Below are 18,788 nucleotides of genomic sequence, written 5' to 3'. Positions count from 1 at the left end.
TACTTGCAGAACCACTCTTTTCTGAGAGAAGGACATAATTGTAGGACTTTCTTTTCCCTAAGTGTACTGAGCAACTAATGCACAAATGGGAAACAAGTAATCCAAAGCTTCTCTCTCAGACTTCTTCACATGCGAATAACCAGACTTTGGGTGGAAAAAAAAGAATTTTGCCTATTAAGTTCTTTCCGTTTTTTTTATGCCAGCTGCTGTCCTGTCAAAATCAGGGGGGACAGGCAGAAGGGCTTGATTTATAACTGTGGTATTTTGTGTATAAGTACACTACTACATGTGTAAACACACAGTAATAACTTCTCCTTCCTGTTTCACAGCATACCTATGCTAATGGTAGGAAGCTGCTAAGCAAGGGATGATACACTGTGCAGAATGAAACCTCTCCTGTCTCAGACAGCACACTTTGATGGCATAGATAGATCTGACTGTGCAATCACCGTGTTCAGTGTCAGTTCCACTGAAATAACTGGAATTTACTACACTCAGATATTTTTGAGAGTTCAGACTTCGGGCTGTCTATAAAAAATCACGGCAAAATGAAGAAAAAAGTGCCAGTGTCTGTGATATAATACTTTTTAAGCCTAATTTCACTGGAATAGGTGTGCAACCTGTGTCACATGGTATTTTCTTTTGATCAGCTTTCTCATCTTGGAAAATCGGCACAGTCTCTTTAAATCAGTCATTCATCCACAGGAGTCTGCATTCATTTATTCTCTGTTAAATGGAACTGTCAGTTTTGTTGCATCAAAATTCGATTTTCTATTTAATACACATTGTATATGATGATTTTAATTTACTGCTGGGTCACCAAGCAAGTCACTGCTTTTTTAAAACATGAATTTCTGCTACCTTCTAGAAAAATGTCAGGTAGCTACAGTTAGGCAGTGTGGTGGGGGTGCTGTAAATGTCTGGTGAAAAATGAGAGACAGACTGCACATGCAAAGATTATTTCACATTTTTTGGTATGTCCCTCGTAGCTCTGAAGAAATGAACACATAAATATATTAAATACTTCTGAGGCTGTGATTTGGAAGACCCACTGCTGAGAGCAGTGCTCTAGTCCTGTGCTGGAGGAGGAAGTGGGACAGCAGAAGGAATGGTACAGGTTACTAACTACCAAGACAACTCCCCCCAAGTGCTAAAGCAAACCAAGGAGACTGGCTGCCCCTAACTCTGTCCTTCCCTCAGCAAAGCATGCTCAAAATTCAGGTGGGAGGATTTTATTTCCAGGGTTTCTTTGGCCAGATAATGGTGCCTGCTTTTTGTACCCCCATTCTACCTATCTAAAAGTTACTCTATCTGCAGTTATGTAAAGAGAAAAGCTATTGATTTTTAAGTGCTGTGGCCTTTAAAAATAAACATAGCATGTATTTTCTTAGTTAAGCATATCATGAAAGGGGAGAACCCTTCTATGGGCAGCTAATTTTCAAGGCCTGATAAGAATATTTAATAATTATTCTGTGTTATGTTAACCCTTCAGTCCACAGCTGAAAGTTAATAGCATTTGCATTGGAGAAGAACCTGCTCCTGTGTCTGTTACAGCTGAAAGACACTTTAGTCTTTAGTACAATAATCTGTTACCTAAATACAACCAGTTAAAATATACCCTGGTTTGATATGTGATAGGACAGATTGATCCTTTCATCATCTTCAAGAGGATCAACACCAGAAATGAGTTTAGCCTGAAGTGCTCAACACAGAGTGCTGCAATGAAGAGAAAGACCAGACGACACAGGTACAGCTGGTTGGTGAAGTTATGTGTAAACAGTACTTCCCTGATGAGAAGCCAGTTATGCCTGAAAACAGAGGAACCGAATCTCAGCTTAATGTTTGGTCAACTATATTTTCTCTGCTAGCAGCTTTTGTTTACCAGTCAGCTTTGGAGGTTATTCTGATGTCTTTTTAAAGACTTTTTGAAACATTAAATGAAAACATTAGAGGCGAAGACAAAATGAAATTAAGGGTTTCCTTTCTGAAAGATACTTTTTCTTTTTTCTTTTTCCTGTGGGGGCAAGAAGACAAATTGCTTTCTGAAGGGCAGGTATTTACCACTTGGAAGAAATCTCATTTATCCTTCCACTCTACCTATTTTGCTACTGCTGTGAAAATGTCACCTAATGGGCAGAACAGAATTGAACTGGGACAGAAAAGCAGGATGACACAAGGACAGGGGAGGTAAATAATAGCTCAGCAACAGAAAATCTAGAGCATGGATGCTGGGATGGGGAAGGGCCCATAGGACTCATGAACTCTACAGCTTCATACTACTGTGCAGGTGTGGAAAGAACGAATAAAAATGCATAATCGTCTCTGCAAAGCACTCAGCAGCACACCTCTCATCTCCAGCCCAGGGTCAGCCCCGTGAGAACAGAGACCTTTAGCTCAGTAATAACTCTGCTTATTATAACACACCTCAGCTGTGTGCTCCTACCCCAGGCTCTGTTTCTAGCCACTGCCCTTAGTCACTTAACTTCTAGCCTTGAGCTTTACCTCACCTTCAGTCTGACACCTGCCTAGTCTCCTAGATTAATTTATTTCTGCCAGACTCAGAAAAGCCTCCCTCTGAGATAGCTTCCTTTACATCTGCAGAAGGTCCTGCCTCTGCTCTTGCTTCAGATGTGTTGCTTGGTACTGGGTGGGCGAGGCTGCCTCAGCCCCCACAGGGTCTGCAAACCATCTGGGAGGGAGCTCCCCTACCCAGCAGAATGGCACAAACAACTGATTTCTTTGCGTGGCAGCTTAAAACCCAGCAAATAATAACAAATATTTTGAGTCAAGCCAAACATGTGAACCATTGAAAAGAAAAAAATAAAAACAAAAGAGTGAGAAGAACTGCTTTGTACAGAGTAAGTGGATTTAATTTCTGTGAAATAAAGAAGAACAAGATGTGATTTAAAAAAAAACAAAACAACAAAAACAAAACGAAACAAGCCTGTGGTGGTTAGTTTAAAACTAGTTTTAGACTTGATTTAAAGATTTTAATTTCTTTGTCTCCTGGAACCAACTAGTGAAAGTGAGACAAATTTATAAAATTATTTTAGTAGTTGCTGAATCAGTACTTTTGGTGGATCCATTTTTAATTCACTATCTCAGCTCCAAAAGGCCATCTGTCTTGCAGCCATCGAGGGGATGTAGGGCTGGACTGGGAAGAGGATGTGTAGGTAATTACAGAGCTACATACAAACTACTCAGATCTCTGCATAATGGATCCCCTGAAAAAACTGAAATTGTTATAATGATTAGGCTGGCAGTGGAGCTCGGAGGGGCTCTGCTTCTGCTGCTCCTCCATATGTTGTACTCAGGATTGCTTGAAGCCACACAGGACTCCCCTCTGTATTAGGCCTGATGTTGAAACATGTCAGAGGGAGGTAGAGAGGGTTTTCTTCTAAACTGCATTTTGCACCTGCACTTCTGGAGCAATAAGGCTGCCAGTGGTTTTGCACAGTTCTCTGCGCATCTCTTCAGCCTCCCTAGAGTGATAAATCTATGGCTGGGAACTTTCTGGTACTAAAATAGCTCTTAAAGCACTTTGAATAATCAAAAAAGCTTCATACTTTGTAGGGCCCTTTTATTTTTCCCTCTCCCTCTAGTCTAATTTCAGTACTTGCCTTTGTGAAACTCTACCATTTATTCCCATGTCACAGTAAATAAAGGTATGAATGTATCCTGCTGGGTCAATTAACCCCGGTTCTGCGCTGTGTCACAGTCTGTGCTGGCTGTGATTTCCAGAAAGGAATATTCTTTTGTCATTCTTTGCCCATGTGCAAAGCATGTTAAGACTGCTAAGATAACTGTAACACTTTTCCACACAAAGCCAACTCTGCTTTTTGTGATTTCTGGAGTGCAGTTATGAACTGTAAAATGACATGAACCAAATTCATGACTTGTAATCTAAAGTGGTAGAGAAGACAAAGGACTGACAGTTTTTGTGCTTTAATGTCAGTGTGCTCCCTAATGATGGGCAAGCCCCACCACAAAGCCTTGAACTCCAGCTCTCAGGCAGTCCTTCAAAGGCCAGGAGAACTGGGAGGCTGAGATTTCCTGGTTTTCGTGTTATTCTATGCTGTAATATGCTGCACTTTACTTCTGTACCAAGCTCCAAAAGAAACAGAAATAATAATAAAAATAACAGGCATTGTTGACTAGAACATCCACGAGTTTGTATGTGAAATATTTAGATGAGCTTGCTGGGTAAAGTCAGCCGAAACAGCTGCCCAAAGTAAGAATAAACCTGTTAATGAAACAAATGTGCTGTGCAGCAGCAAATATAAATACTATGTTTTTAAGTGAATACCTGATAAGGAAATCAGCTATGACACAGATGAAAGGTCGAGATACCAAATGATGAACTGCAATTATTTTCAGAAGTGATATGGAAATAAATCAGTATTAATCTATATAACAGCTCACATCAGTGATGCATGCTCCTGGGTTTCGCTTACAAAGGAGCAAATAATGAAGAATGTAGGTTAAAAGCTAAAGGAATGAAGACAAATGTGGAAGGCAAATTCCATTTCAGAGTTCCCTCTCAGTTCTGGTGAAGTAGTGTATACAGAGAAATGCTTTAAATCAATGGGAGTATATTTTCCTTGCACAGCAGAGTTAGTGTTAAATAAACAACTGATATTTCAATCAGTGAAGGCAAGGGGGAACTCCCAGGCTGTTTTTTGAGGAGACCTATTGTTACCTCTGTGGCCTTTCTCCAGACTCCTGAATGCTGCAAGATACAGAGGGAGAATTTTGCAACCAGATCAGTTGACATTCCTAGGGCTGACTGGTCTAGAGGTCTGGAATTACTGCAGGGGTTGTAGGTGCCAAAGGGATGGGCAGGCAGTGAGACAGAGACTGGCAGGCAGAGGCCAGAGGGAGCAGACCAAGCCTCTGTGCTCCCTGGGCCAACCCCTGAGTCTGGAAGTTTACACGTCGTATCAGGTCTGTGTCCTGCTGAAAAAATTTGGGCTGGATTAGCTGGATTTATGTCATATTAGCCAGAACACACAATAAGGACTTCATCTTAGAATATGGCCCTATGACATCTGCAGAATGACAGATAATGCTCAATCCAGAGCATAATGTCTACTTATGTTAACCCCCTGCTAACCTTTTTGAACAAACCTGAACTGGCAGAGTGTGTTTATACCAGACTAGTGCTTTCTGGTTTATAGCTGCAAATTTTGATCTGATACTAGGATTCTTAAAGCTAGATTTATGGTTTTGTCCTACCCCAGACATAATGTGAACTGAACATCTTGTGTTATTAACAAACACTTTTTGGTCTCTGAGCAAACTGGAGGTCTCACTCACGGTTACAGGATGAGAGAAAAATTGTGCCACCCAGAAACTGTCATCCAGCTTGGTGGGGGTGCAAAGATTTGTGTTATATGCATTAGAAGAAACATTTTGATAGAAAACACACGGATCCTGCAGTAAAAGCAGCCAGAAGGTGCTGCTCCTCGTGGGTTTGAAAACCCACCCCATGATGAGGATTGATGGCAGCAGAGGTTCCCAGTGACCCTGGTAATAGGCAATCAGTCTCCCCTCGAAACCACACACGAGGGTTTCGAGTGTCTCTGCTGACACCTCTCCCTGTGGGTGCTCCTCTGAGCTCCCCTGCTCCTGCCCTGGGGCTGCTGGCCACAACCCATCAGGGCAGCCCTGAGCCACACAGTCTTGCCATGCACGATGGCCCGTGGCTCCTTCTCAAAGGACTGAGAAATAAGATGCAAAAAGACCTCTAAGTATAAAGATTTTGCATGTTATTGTTTCAGATATGTGTAAACGTAACTGCTTTCTTAAATGCGAACATTAAATCTACTCTGTAAAAACACAATTACTGCTGCCATGGCAGGCATCAGTTGTCCCTTTTGAAGGAATGCCTTGAAAATGCAATCATAAAATCCCTGTGCATTATGGATTTCATTAACATTGTACTCCCCTAGGATTCCCAACTGCACAATAACAGGAGTTCTTTAAATTTTAAATACCACAGACAGGAACAATTTCACTAAAACCAGATGTGAAACCCTTGCATGGGCCTTCTTACTGGTTCTAAGTACTGAAACTGGCTGGTAATTGATACCTATTAACATGTTTGTTGTTCAGATTACAGAAATGGAAACACTATACTATTTTTCCTGTCAAAGGATACGTTAATGAGGGACAACGACTTACATTGCAATGGCAGTTCCCTGCTCTTGATTAAATTAAAGGGCTGGTTTTATTTTTTGTTTTAAATTATGCTGTTTCAAACTGAAGGGCAGTCAAGTGTGTGAAACATAAGTGCAATAAACAAGTAGGCTGAGCTTAAGGTTGAGATGCTAATAACATCCCATATAACAATAAACTACCTTCACGCATATTTTTGGCCCTTGTTCCCTCATGGATATCTTTATTCCATTCATATTGGAAAATTCACAGACTTATTAATGTGTTTTTAAAGAAGAAATTCAATCTAGAGTGACTCTGTTTCTGGTTAAGGAATCACTCCAAAGCTCATGTTAGCTGAGCAATTTTCAAAGTGTGTTGAGGGAAAAAAAAACAAAGGAGAAAGTAATGTGCAGACTTACAGTGTGACTGCACTACGGTTATTTTGAATATGAGCTTTGACATTGATTTTCCTAAGGAAAGGAAGGGAAAGGCAACTTTCACTTAACAAAGCCCTGTAAGCAGGTGGCACTCAGATGGACTCAGGAGTTCATACCTGCCAGCCACAAAGGAGCAATCTAGTTTTTCTGCAAATTAATGGGTTTTGGGTCCACAGATGGAACTCATGCAAATCCATTACTAATAACAAGCCAACATTTTTTCCTAATTATTTTCATCAAAATGGTCCAGAAGACTTCAACAGCTCAAAGGAGACAATAATATCTCACGCCCTCTAGACGTCCTCTGTAGATACCAATCTCCTTTGGCTGATACTCAACGAGGTTTTCTGTTTCTTTTGTCTTAACAAAAGCATTAACCTTGAAGGGAGAGGCAAAATGAAGGGAAAGGAGAACTGTAATATCTCCCCTATACAAAAAAACCCCAACACACTGCGGAAATTAATATTTGGAGCTGAGTTTTCAAGCTGTTCTGCCCATGTATGACTGTACATAGCTCATATATATGCCCTAGTTGCATATGCACATCAGCAGCTCAAAGGCAGATATCACTGTTGGACCAGTTGCAGTGTTTGTGCAGGTATGGAAACCTGCAATTATGAAAAAATAAATGATTAACTGATATGCACAAACTTCTGTGTCTCAGAAATTTTCTATAGGCAGAAATTTTCACTTTGAAAGTTCTAAGTTCAGCACTGCTGTATCCTTCAGCTTTGTTTTTTTGCTGTTGAATATCTTCTAGAGTTCTGCACTGTGCAGCAAAAACCAATTTATGCTGCACTGCACAAAAGCAAATACTTCACATAAATGACTAGTTTACAATAGCATGCACAACAAAGCAGAACAAAGTGACCTCAGTCCTTCACATACAAGCGCCTTCCTCCTTTTTATAAAATATTACAATTTTTTTTTCTATGGGTAATTTCAGAGTACTTTATCAGTTACATGTCCTTGGTTGTTTGTCTGTAAGCTCTTATGGAGATGAACATCTGTTCCCAGGGATATTTGTACAGAGGAAACACGAGACTTCAATATTTTATCCAGACACAGATTCACAACATGCACTTACTGCCAGTGGCATCAACACTTTGTAGAAGATGGTGGTTCATTTGCACAAGGACCCTCTTATTGAAGTTTCTGATGGTCTGAAGCCCTTAGCACCCATCTCAAGATTGTCAATTAACAGGAAATAATTTAGAACATAGTTGGGAGTTTGAATTATCAATGTCAGTATGGAATTTAACCACAATAAAATAAGCATAAGAATTATCTGAGCCAAAGATGAGTTAAGGTGCTGTAACTTGCAAAAGGGGATGATATACTGAATCTCTGGACTAGATCAGTTCCTTGATAGAAACTACTTAGCAGTTCTTCTGCAGCATGTGTAAAGCATCTCTACCCAACAAAATGAATCTTCAAGCAAGAGTTTATAGGCTCAGTCCTGCCCATAGGACACAGCTACAGCCTAATTGCTCTGTGATGAACTCTGCCTTGGGGATTCTGGTCCCTCCACATGGGCCCTGGACAGTGAAGGAGATGTCCAAGGGATTTCTCAGAAACAAAAAATGGTTTGTGCTGCTGTGTCCAGGCCAGGAGCTGGGTGAAGTAGGTGACAGCTGTGGCATGAGCAGCACAGCATGCAAATAACCAGCAACTTCTGGGTGGATGTGGTAGCTGGAGGCAGCAAAAAGCTGCTAAAAATTATGCTCAGTGGCTGTTTCACTGAGCACCCTGGTTTATGGCAGGAGGAGAAGGAGGCCTGAGGTACCCTGAATTGTTTTAAACATAAAACTTGGAGTAGTTTGAATTCTGTTATGTGCCTGTTATTAAAGAAGTTTATGGTCAAAATAAGTCCTTTGAAACTTTTTCTCAGAAAGATCTAGTTCTAAATGAAAGGATTAAGATATATACATATATATATATATATATAGGTAATATATGGGGATATATTATCATAACTTAATATTAAGTTAATAAGCACACTGAACACATGAATGAGATTTGACAAACTCTCTTGTTTTGATTATCTGGCCATAAATGTGCAAGTGACAGCAGAAAAGAAGGGAACAAAGGAAAAGTGGTGGCCCTCTGACCAGATGAAACACATGGGATTTGATTCTGATGCATTCCACCCTTTTTCCCTGTGCATTCCATGGATTGCAAGTGGCAATGATTAATAACAAGCCTTGCACTTAGATAAGGTTGAGGAGATTTTAATGTTTATTCCTAAGTAATGAAAAAGGATCAACAGATTTTTATTTTTTTTTTTGCTGCTCTGAAGAGCTCAGGATGCACAGAGGCCCCCAAGCAGGACACCTGAGAGTCCCGTTGTGTGCCAGGGATCAGAAAGGAAAGATTTCCCCCTCTTTCTTGCCTTTACTAACTACTACTCAAAGTGTTTTTGAGCTTTCTTGCAGACATCAAACCTCACAGGAAACATCAGTGTGAACATTTGTATGAAAGGCTAATAAGGCATTGTTTTCATATGTCAGTTAGTAATTTCCTATAGAAAATAATGGATGTAGGAGAACTGTTTCAAATATACAAGTTTTCAATATCAGTAATATAGATATAATATGCTTAAGCATTTCTCTTAGCTTTTGCCAACAGAAATAGAATCTAGGTTTCAGGTAAGTAGTGTAAGTCAACTTAAAATTGAGGAAAACCAGTGGTTTTTAGTATAATGATATTAATACTTTGCCTGCTAGTATAGTTTTTTTTGTACACAGTAATTGATATGAATAATCTGAACCTGTTCAGGAGTTATGCACCATTCAACTGTGGACCTGATAATACATAACAAAAACAAGCCCAAAGAGACTGAGTGAACTCAAGGAGCCTCTTCATAGTAACAAATGTTTGCAGGATTTCTCCTGTGTTAAGAGAGCAAAGCTGAACCAGCCCATCTTGGTAATGAATGTTGTGTTTAAGGATGTGGAAGAATAGCCACCAGACAGAGACCATTGAACTCATTCTGAGTAACACATTCTAGAAGGGACATAGGTCTTCTGAGGTGAAATCTGAGTGCATGAAAACACCACATTGTATTAATGCTTAACTGTAATCAGCTAGAGACGTAGCACATGCTCAGTTTTCTGGGACATTCCACTTTAAGTGCATGTTAAACTAATATTGACTTTTCCACTAAACCAAAATCTCTGTTATTTGTGCCCAGAAGACTGCAAAAACAATAGATGTGGGAAGTAGAAGAATTAATCTTCCTGACCTTTTCTTTTTCTATGCCTTTGGGAGTAAGTCTTTTTTTGTCTCTCTAATGGGGAATATGAGCTATTCACTCGCAATGATTCTAAAATTATGTAGAGGTACTTTACTGTGTTATTTTTTTTTCTTTCTTTTGCATTCTCCACATTCAATAAACTCCACGGAGTATTATTAATAACATCTTTAAAATGTTATCTTTTTACCTGTATCCATTCTCTGACAGAATCTTCCCCTGGGGTCCATCCATTCTCAGGGTAATTTAGCCGGGACCTTTCTGCAGACCAGATAGCACTGTACTGGGAGGAGACAGTGATTTGATCAGAGTGAATTTCTCCTGACTCCATACCTAGTGGTTCCATGCACTGGAAATCTGAAGAAAAATAAATTACCATCATTATTATGGTCAGCTTTTTGATTTAGACTGTGAATAATAAGAACATTTCCCTGCTTTGAATATGAATATCTAAAGAATAATTTTTTTTATGTGACTTTGAATACTTTAGCAACTTTAAGTGAGGCAGTGTTGGGCTTATGGTGTCATTCTTAATACTGCCATTCGAGTTGCCATGGCAATTCCTGCAATAATAATGCTATACAAATATTTTTAGCTCAGTATTGTGGCCATTTCAGTATAGGAAAAATAGAAGTGTCTGTCCTAGGCTAGCATAGACACTTCTGTGGATTCATAATATAGAACAATGTATGTTCACCTCAAAATTATGCACAAACCCAGAAAAGACAAATTAGATGACTATGAAATAATTTGATTTTAAAACTATTTACTTCAGTACAAAAAATATAAATGCTTAAAAATATTATTAAAATTTCAGACATTCTCTTTGGATTCTGGACACTGGAATGAAATAGATCAACAAAATTGGAATTCAGGCCACAAAATTATTGACCAAAGGAAATTACCACCTCTTCTGTAACATGGTGTATTGTAAATGAGTTGATCATCTCCATTCAATCTCTTTTTGTTGACACAAAAATTACCTAGCTAATTTAGAATCAATTGACTTCCTAATCACTATAGAGAGTTCAAAGGTTGATAGGGCAGAGTGACTCAATTCTTCTCTCAGTCTTTAAAAATAAAGGCTCCAACTCCCAGTAAGGAAGAGCAGCCACCAGCTTCAGACAGATCCTCGCACCCAGGTGATCCTGGGCCTTCATGTCAGAAGTTTGCCAGCCCCAGTACAAGGGCAGGAAAACATGTGCCTATGCTTCTGTTCAAAGACTTCACACTATAGAAATGTAATTCATTCCTTTATTAGAATTTAAGCTAAAATAACTGTGTGAAATGGAGTTGGATATATGCTCCTTTTTATTGCACCTTAACTGGAGCTGATGTTTCTCTAATAGTGGTAGGTGCTGAGCTGAAAGTTTGAACAACCATGAGTTGGAAAAATGAGCTTTAAATAAACAAAGTATTGTGAAAAAAAAAAAATAAAATTATCAGGGGTCCAAAAATTTGAATTCAGAAATGTTATCAGGGTATTTTATAGGAACTGTAGTTGAGGCTTCCCATAATTGAATCATACCAACAGCATTTCCTGTGGAATAGGACCCTCTCCCCCAGTTCTGTGCTGCTTCAATGTATTAGGTACGTGGTGAAGTACTGAGGCTGAACTACATTAGGGTAAGACTCAAAGGAAAGGAACTTCTGCTTGAAATCTGAAGGAAAGCCATAAGCCTCTACAAAGACTGCAAAACACAATAGGTGGGGGTAATATCAAAATATCTAGAAAGTGTCTAGTTTGATCTAGACATGCTGGCTTTCCCTGTACTCTACTGAGAGAGACAAGTAACTCCTGGGGACATCTCACATGTCTGAGATAAGTAGATTGGGCTGTCCTCTGGAGATGACCAGACAACACAAAGAGTAAAGGTGGCTGAAATTAAATGAGAGAATTCACTTCTCTAAGTCTGCAGGATATAAAATGCTTCCTCTTGTCATCCAAAAGGGTTTTCTTTCACACTAGCTTCTGTTCTGTTGTCCTGTGTTTAAGAGCTGAAGGCATCTTGGCATAGCAGATGTTGTTAATTCTGAGTTCAGTGTGATTGTGCATCTACAGCCTAGGGAGGGGACTCTGGAGGAGGGGGACATGGGGACACAAGCTGCTTGTGCTAGTTATGAAGGGATAGGAGCAGCACCTACACAAGGAGAAACCAAACTAGCTGAAGGTACAATGCTTCCCATCCAGAGGCTGTGTGTCCCTTATTCCCTCTTCCTGCCTTCATGTGTGTAAGAAAGCTGATAAAAAGGCAGGGAGTGGAGGAGAGATGGGGAGTTACAGTTAGATCTTCAGTTTACTAATTTTTCTTTTGTCCCTTTTTTGATTAAACAAGTACATCAAATCTGTGTGATTCTGCTTGAAACTAAGTAAGACACAGAAAGGAGAGGGAGTTTGAAATAAAGTGTGTGTTTTATCATTGATGAAAACAATGAAATCTGCAAGGACATGGTGCAACACAGCATGTTATTTTCCTGTTTCCCCACTTTGTTTCATTCTTTGTCCAAAGGGTAAGCATGAAATGAGTCAACTGAGAAAAAATACGAGACAGAGAACAAAGCTTAGATAGCTTATGAAATGGTTTAACAAGAGCACATATATTAAATGGGTCCTTTTTATTCAAGAAATCGATCATCAAAGCTTATTCCATCTAATAAAAGAAGGCTTTGGATAGTGCATTCATTGTTCATGTTTCATTGTTTTAATGCAAGTTTCAATTGCTCTGCATTCCTGCATTTCCTTGGTCAGCACAGTTTTTCACAATAATTATCCCAACTTCCTGGCAATACAGTGGAATAAAACTGTTAAGAGAATTCTGCTTCTTGCACTTCTTTTCAAAGGGCAGCTGTTTATATTAAAAAAAAAAAAAAAAAAAAAAAAAAAGAAGAAGAAGAATAAAAGGAAAACAGAACCAATCCTTCTCCACCATCTTATTTATTTAAGGTTTCTTTAAAGCCTCAGGCAACACCTGGTGTGCAAGAAGACATAACAGAGAGTATTTTCCAAGAAGCTCTGCGGGATAGATAAATACTGACCTTCTGAGACACTGCTCTGTGACACACTGTAGTTTGCTGAGAAGCCCTCCTTTGCTATTGCACTGTCAGTGTAAAATACCATTGAAAGAATCCCTGTTGAAGACCGGACACGTCCTGGGTTGTTTTGCCCACAATAACGCCCGATGTGTGGGCCAACTGCAAAGAAACAGGATACAATAGTAAACCACCAGTGCTGCTGTAACAATAGGTGCCACTACAATATCCTCCCAAAGATAGTCCCTCAGCAGGAAATGGTGAACCTCTGTAACAGTTCAAAATAACAATGCCATCAATAATTTAGCGATGAACAATAAATTGTTTATCCTACCCTAGCAATTGTACTTCTAAAATGCTCCAGATAGCACTCCACGAACCTCTGAAAATGTACAAAATCAGGATTTTAAAACGTGTCCTTCAAAACGTGCAGAGAGGGCAGTGATGCACAAAATTACACATACAAAGCATCACAAGTATTTCCAAAGTGTGATTGAAGCACCAATTTATGACAAGAGCATCTGAATGGCTTGATTTGCCAACCCAGTACACAAGATGCTGTGAGGAGTTCAAACAGTGCCTTCCAGGTTTTATGCTCTATACTGCAGATGATCTGTTAATTTAATCTCAAACTTTGAAAAACATTTTTGACTCTTATTGACACTATGACCAATAACTCTCCATCTCCCTTTATTTAGGCCTTCAGACCCCAATAGTCTTTTGCCCATATGGTCAATATTAAAGAATATTGTAAAAGAATTTTAGAGTGAAATCTTAATCCTTTCAAAAGAGCAAGAATTTCTTAAGTATATCTCCATATCACAGAATACACACACATCCACAGTTACATGATCTCTCTTAATGTTAATACTGTATAAACCCAATTTTGGTGCTTTTCAGCATTTCCTGTGCAGTGAGATAATCTTTCTCCTTAATTAAGCTACTCAATTCACAACCAACATATGTGGCCTTCTAGCACTTAAGCATTCCCTACAGATAGGTCCCTAGGCTGTGGAGTGGTGGTACATCTGTGCTTACAAACAATAAGAAAAGATAATGCTAAAACCCACCCATGGAGTCAATCATGGAAATAATCATGAGGTGTCATTCTAATGCTTACACCACTGGCTTTCCAGGCTTAAATTAACACCTTGTCATTTCTCTAGGAAGTCCATTACACTTTCAGTTTAAAACATAAAATGTTTAGATATCCTAATTATTCACAGTTCAAAGAAAATCTACAGCTAACATAATTTTCTAGTCATTTATTGGCATTTTCCAACAAGTAAAACAGTTCCAGCTTGGAATAACTTTATTATGTAAGCTACACATTTCTGTAAGGTCCTAGAGTTGCCAGAAAGAGGAAGCTCAGATGTTACAGCTCTTCCTGCCAGCATGTGCTTTTCTATCCATATTCTGGCCACAGTTAGTCTTTAGTTGCCTTGGCAATCCCATGGCATTTGAAATACCTGCCAATTCAGACTTTTTCCACTAAGGTTGTTCAATGCAGCACTGATAAAATGAAACATCCTATAGTTGAATTCTTCCTCATCCTAGAAATCATTAAAGCTTCATGGTTTTATTTTTCAGAGAGACAAATTTGTTTTAGACTGTTACCCTTAGCGACTTTTTAAAAATACAAAACAATGCCCCCACATTCCAGTTGCTGCAGGTTTTTGGTTTTGTATTTGTTTTTGTTTTCTTTTGTATTTTTTGTGTGCAAACAGCTCTGATCCTGCTCTTTCTCAGAATGGCCTTCAAGATTATAGCTGCTGATGTGCTCTGAACTGCAAGAAAATAAGGAGGATAAGGCTACCATGTTATGGTACTCTGAGTCTCCCTCCTCCCATTTCCTGTAGAGAAGCCTCTTTGAAATGACAAACAGAAGAGAACTTTGTTTAAAGCAGACAGGCTTTAAGATTCCCCATGACTCACTGGTTTATAATTTTTAAGACATATTTAGTGATTATGCATTTGAGTCTTCACCAGATTGGCCCTGCCATCACAGTACTATTCCCTTTGCTAGCTGTGTGGATGCAAGTGCCAAAAATGTGCAGCATATGACACAAAGAGGTATTGAATTTTTTTGTGCAACATGTAAACCGTAGCCTGCTGAGCTAATATGATATTGATCTGAGCACAACTGGATGAAATAGAGATTCTCCTTCTTCCATAAATGACTACCATAAAGTTCCCCCTTCTATGTTTTTTTCCATTCAAGTCTTGAAAACTTTTGAATGACAATAAATTATCAAATATTTCGTGTGTCATCACATCAAATAAATGCTGTGCAGGAAACCCATCTGAGGAGTCATTCAGGGGGTGAGACTGCTGTCTGTTTAGGTAGACTATGGCCACTGCTCATTTTTTACCATCTTCCTGACAATTCCTTAGGAAATGAGATGGCATTTACACAGATGGACTGTGTAGAGTTCCAAGTGGGAATTTTAGGGCAGAAGGTGCTGAAAAGTCATTAGGCCAGCCTCTAACTGTGGACCATCATGTTGCTATGTCAGCATTCCCCAGGAAGGGCTACTCCAAATGTGAATCACTAGGATATGTCCTCACTCAAGGATGCTTCTACACTACCTGCAGAACAAAGGCATTTCAGTGAGCCAGCTAGCTCATCTGACTGCCCATGCTGTAGCAATTCCTGAGTCCTTGGCTCCACTTTCCACTGGCAAAGTATTATATAGTGGAAAACTGAGTACCTTTCTGGTTAAAAGATAGAGGGACAACTAAGAAGCCTATTGTGTGCATTTCCCAAAATGCAGAATCTAATTCTACAGCTTGAATAAATTCTTGTCTATTCTTAATATGTATTTTTGAAGGTTTACAGATCAGAGTGCAGAATATATAGAAAGTGGCTGGTAGTTCAAGTCTAAACAGAAACCTTATCCTTACTGACTCTTCTTTTCTTTACTATTGTTTGCCCTTCTGCACAAAGAGTATTGATATGAGGAAATTCTGAGACTTACTGAAATACTCTTTTACCCATCTAGTTGAAACGTTAGCTTTTGGAATTAGGTTAAGAACCCCTCCTCCAAAAAAACCAAAAAAACCCAGAAGCAAGGAGAAAAGGAATATTGGACTTCTAAAATATTAAAACAAATGTTATGTTAATTTGCAATGTATTTAGTTTTAAAGCTGTTTTTTAGAAGTATGCAGTTATGTTGTGGACAGTATTTTCATATCACTATGATTTCAATTGAAAATAATATTTGCACACAATTTAGAATGCTGAAGAAGAAACAACTGAAAAATTAATTCCATCCTCACATTCCAGTAGTCAACTACACTGAGCTTGTGTATGCTCTTAGATCTTAATGGCTTCTCACAAGAGTGTAGAAAGCAACCACAACAGGAGAAGCACACTTAGATTAATAGCAACCTTCATTTGCACTGATGTTAATGACTGCAGTAAAGCATTCTGCTTTGCTCTATAATTCAGTGGAAGCTCTTGTGGTATTGACTGAAGCAGCAATGCTTAGGCTGTGGTTCTCAAACCATATGTAAACTTCTTTAAATTACGTTTGAGCCCTAGTAGACAGCCTATAGAGCTTCAAAGAGAGCTGCATGATGAATATGTGCAATTCATCACTAAAGCTAGTTCTCCTTTTGAGTGGGCTATTTTTCTTCAAAGTCATCAATGGAGTATTCTCAGCAGACGCTGGCTGAGATATATCTGTGCCTTGGGCAAAGATATTTTTGGTATCTAGTTTATTCATGCAAAATCATATCTTTCTATTCTGAGATCTACTCACTCTCCTTCTCTAAATCCACCTGTTACCTCTTTCAAACTATGGTCCCTTTTCTGTACAATATTTGCAACAAGAATCTGTAGTTCTCAGATATCCTTCACTAGGGTTTTTTTCACGAAACAAAATGCCAGCTTTGAGGCATACCTGAATGTCTATCATTCCCCTCTTGAAACAGGAAAACACTTACACCACTGTTTAACTTCAGTCCTGTAAGTGTCCTTGGTGAATTCCTTTTGAAGTCAATCTAACTGTTCACATGCTTCAAAGATAAGCACATATTTTATAGAATCAAGTAGCAAATACTCAGCACTTTCCAGCTTCAATCCACTGAAAGGACAACCAGGTAGGCTGAGGACTCCAGGATTGTGACAGAGCATTTCAGGATTAACGTCTTTTTGAATGACTGTTACAGTTGCTGTCAAATTCTCTAACAGAAAATTGTTTTCCATCAGTGAAATGGAAATTACGTAGAAGTAAAATGTAAATGGAAGCTTACTGACTTTGACATATCCTTTTAAACATCATTGTGAAAATGTGTTTAAAAGAACATTTCTTTATTTTTTGCTTTTTTGGGGGGGAAGGAAGAAAAAAATAATTGCAACTGTATAAAACAGCAAATTTATTTCCTGCTGATGTCTAGTGACTGTAGTTTATCAAATTCTATAGTGAAAACATTTTCTACTTATGTTTGGTTTCATCTGCTCTAACTTAGACATCTAAAGTTTACATCTGACTAAGGGAATCATAGCTTCCAGCTCAGCCAAGGAGACAAGGAACTCCAGAGGTCCATTAACTGTGCCCTAAAGTAGATGTTGAGCAGGTCAGAGTGGGATGCTGTTCCCTGCTGGGAACAGAGGGACTCACTGTGCCTGGCTCAAATGCTGATGTCTGTTTTCCAGAGATGCATGTTCAGGGGCTGCCCATCTAATTCTGCCCTGGTTGAGACCACAACTATTTTCCAAAAAACTGTTCTCTCTCTCCTATTACAATACTGCCATCATCCCAGGAAACCACAGCTGTGTTGCTGTGGAAGAGGGGATGTGAACTGAAGGATACATATTTTTTCCACACATTTAAAAAATCCTTCTGTCACATTAATATCAATGCAACAGCGGCTTTAACACAACTGGGCACCTGAGCAGAAGTGCATTACAACAAAGCAAAATAACTTTCTTTTCTCTGGGTATGTCACTAAACAGAGCAGGCCAGGGCACACCCTCTGGACCTGCAGCCAGTAGCCAGGGACTGCTTCTGGGACCAGACTAAGAGTCTGACACAGCTTGCCCCTATGGGGCTCTTCCCTCTGAAACTGGCTGGCCATGTCCAACTTGCCTGTTGACAATGATCCCTGGCTTTCAATGTCCTCCAAATCATGTTTAGGAGTTTCTTGGGAAAGTGCAAATTAAAGTCTGCTAAAACCGTGCAAGGGAGTACAGCAGCAAATTAGAAGTGCACTCAAGCATGCCCATATTTCAATTAATAGTGCAGAATATTTTTGCACAGACTAAAGGGAAATGGACAAATGGCTCAAAGACACACCCTGGGTGAGTCTCCCTCCATCAAAGGGAACCATACTGTCTGATTTACCACTGTATAGAAATTTACTATTTCCATGAGAAGGCAAATTAGATTTTTTTTCCCTCAGATACTCTCTATATATTCTCCAGTATTCAGGCATTCTCAATCTTCAGTTCATGGCCAGGTTGTACCAGGGGTTTCCTGTGCCAGCTTTGCTCTTCAGTTGAAATAATTCCTCCTCCCAGGGATTCATCCTGTGATGCATTTACAGAAAAGCAATCACATTCCCTCTTTCTTTGTAGTGTTAAGTTAAACGAGAGACACTGACTGCTGACTGAGGATCGTCCTACAGTGAAATGATGCAGCAAACATTTTTCCTACAACTGCTGCAACCTCCAACAGTTTGTATCAAAGAAAACATTTTTCCAGCCTACAAATTCAGTCGAATATTTACAAGTAAACATGCAAGTATCCTCAGTGGATGTCAGGATCATTTTGAGTGTAGAGAGTTTGTGAGACAGTTTGTGGAAGGCTGATAATGCCTGTTGATAATTGGTCTTCAGCATGGCTCAGCCACATTTTGAACCAGGAAATTACTGCTTTGAAACCCTCTACACTGGCAATAAATCA

The 18,788-nt window shown here is 39.2% G+C and overlaps 1 protein-coding gene across 4 annotated transcripts in view; it reads right to left on the bottom strand.

The window, feature by feature from the left end:
* The window catches only part of NRP1 (neuropilin 1), a 111,018-nt gene that overhangs the window by 38,720 nt on the left and 53,510 nt on the right, over positions 1–18,788 (bottom strand). For all 4 annotated transcript variants that reach the window (XM_014880357.2, XM_014880354.2, XM_014880355.2 and 1 more), the window contains exons 6-7: positions 12,886–13,041; positions 10,040–10,206 (exon numbers count right to left, since the gene is read on the bottom strand). In XM_014880357.2, the coding sequence (XP_014735843.2) occupies positions 10,040–10,206; positions 12,886–13,041 (323 nt within the window). The remainder of the gene's footprint in view (positions 1–10,039; positions 10,207–12,885; positions 13,042–18,788) is intronic.

The sequence above is a fragment of the Sturnus vulgaris genome, chromosome 1 (genome assembly GCF_052056855.1).
Source record: "Sturnus vulgaris isolate bStuVul1 chromosome 1, bStuVul1.hap1, whole genome shotgun sequence".
Taxonomy (NCBI): Eukaryota; Metazoa; Chordata; class Aves; order Passeriformes; family Sturnidae; genus Sturnus; species Sturnus vulgaris.
The sequence above is the reverse complement of the archived record's forward strand: the minus strand, read 5'-3'. Positions and strand labels throughout refer to the sequence as shown.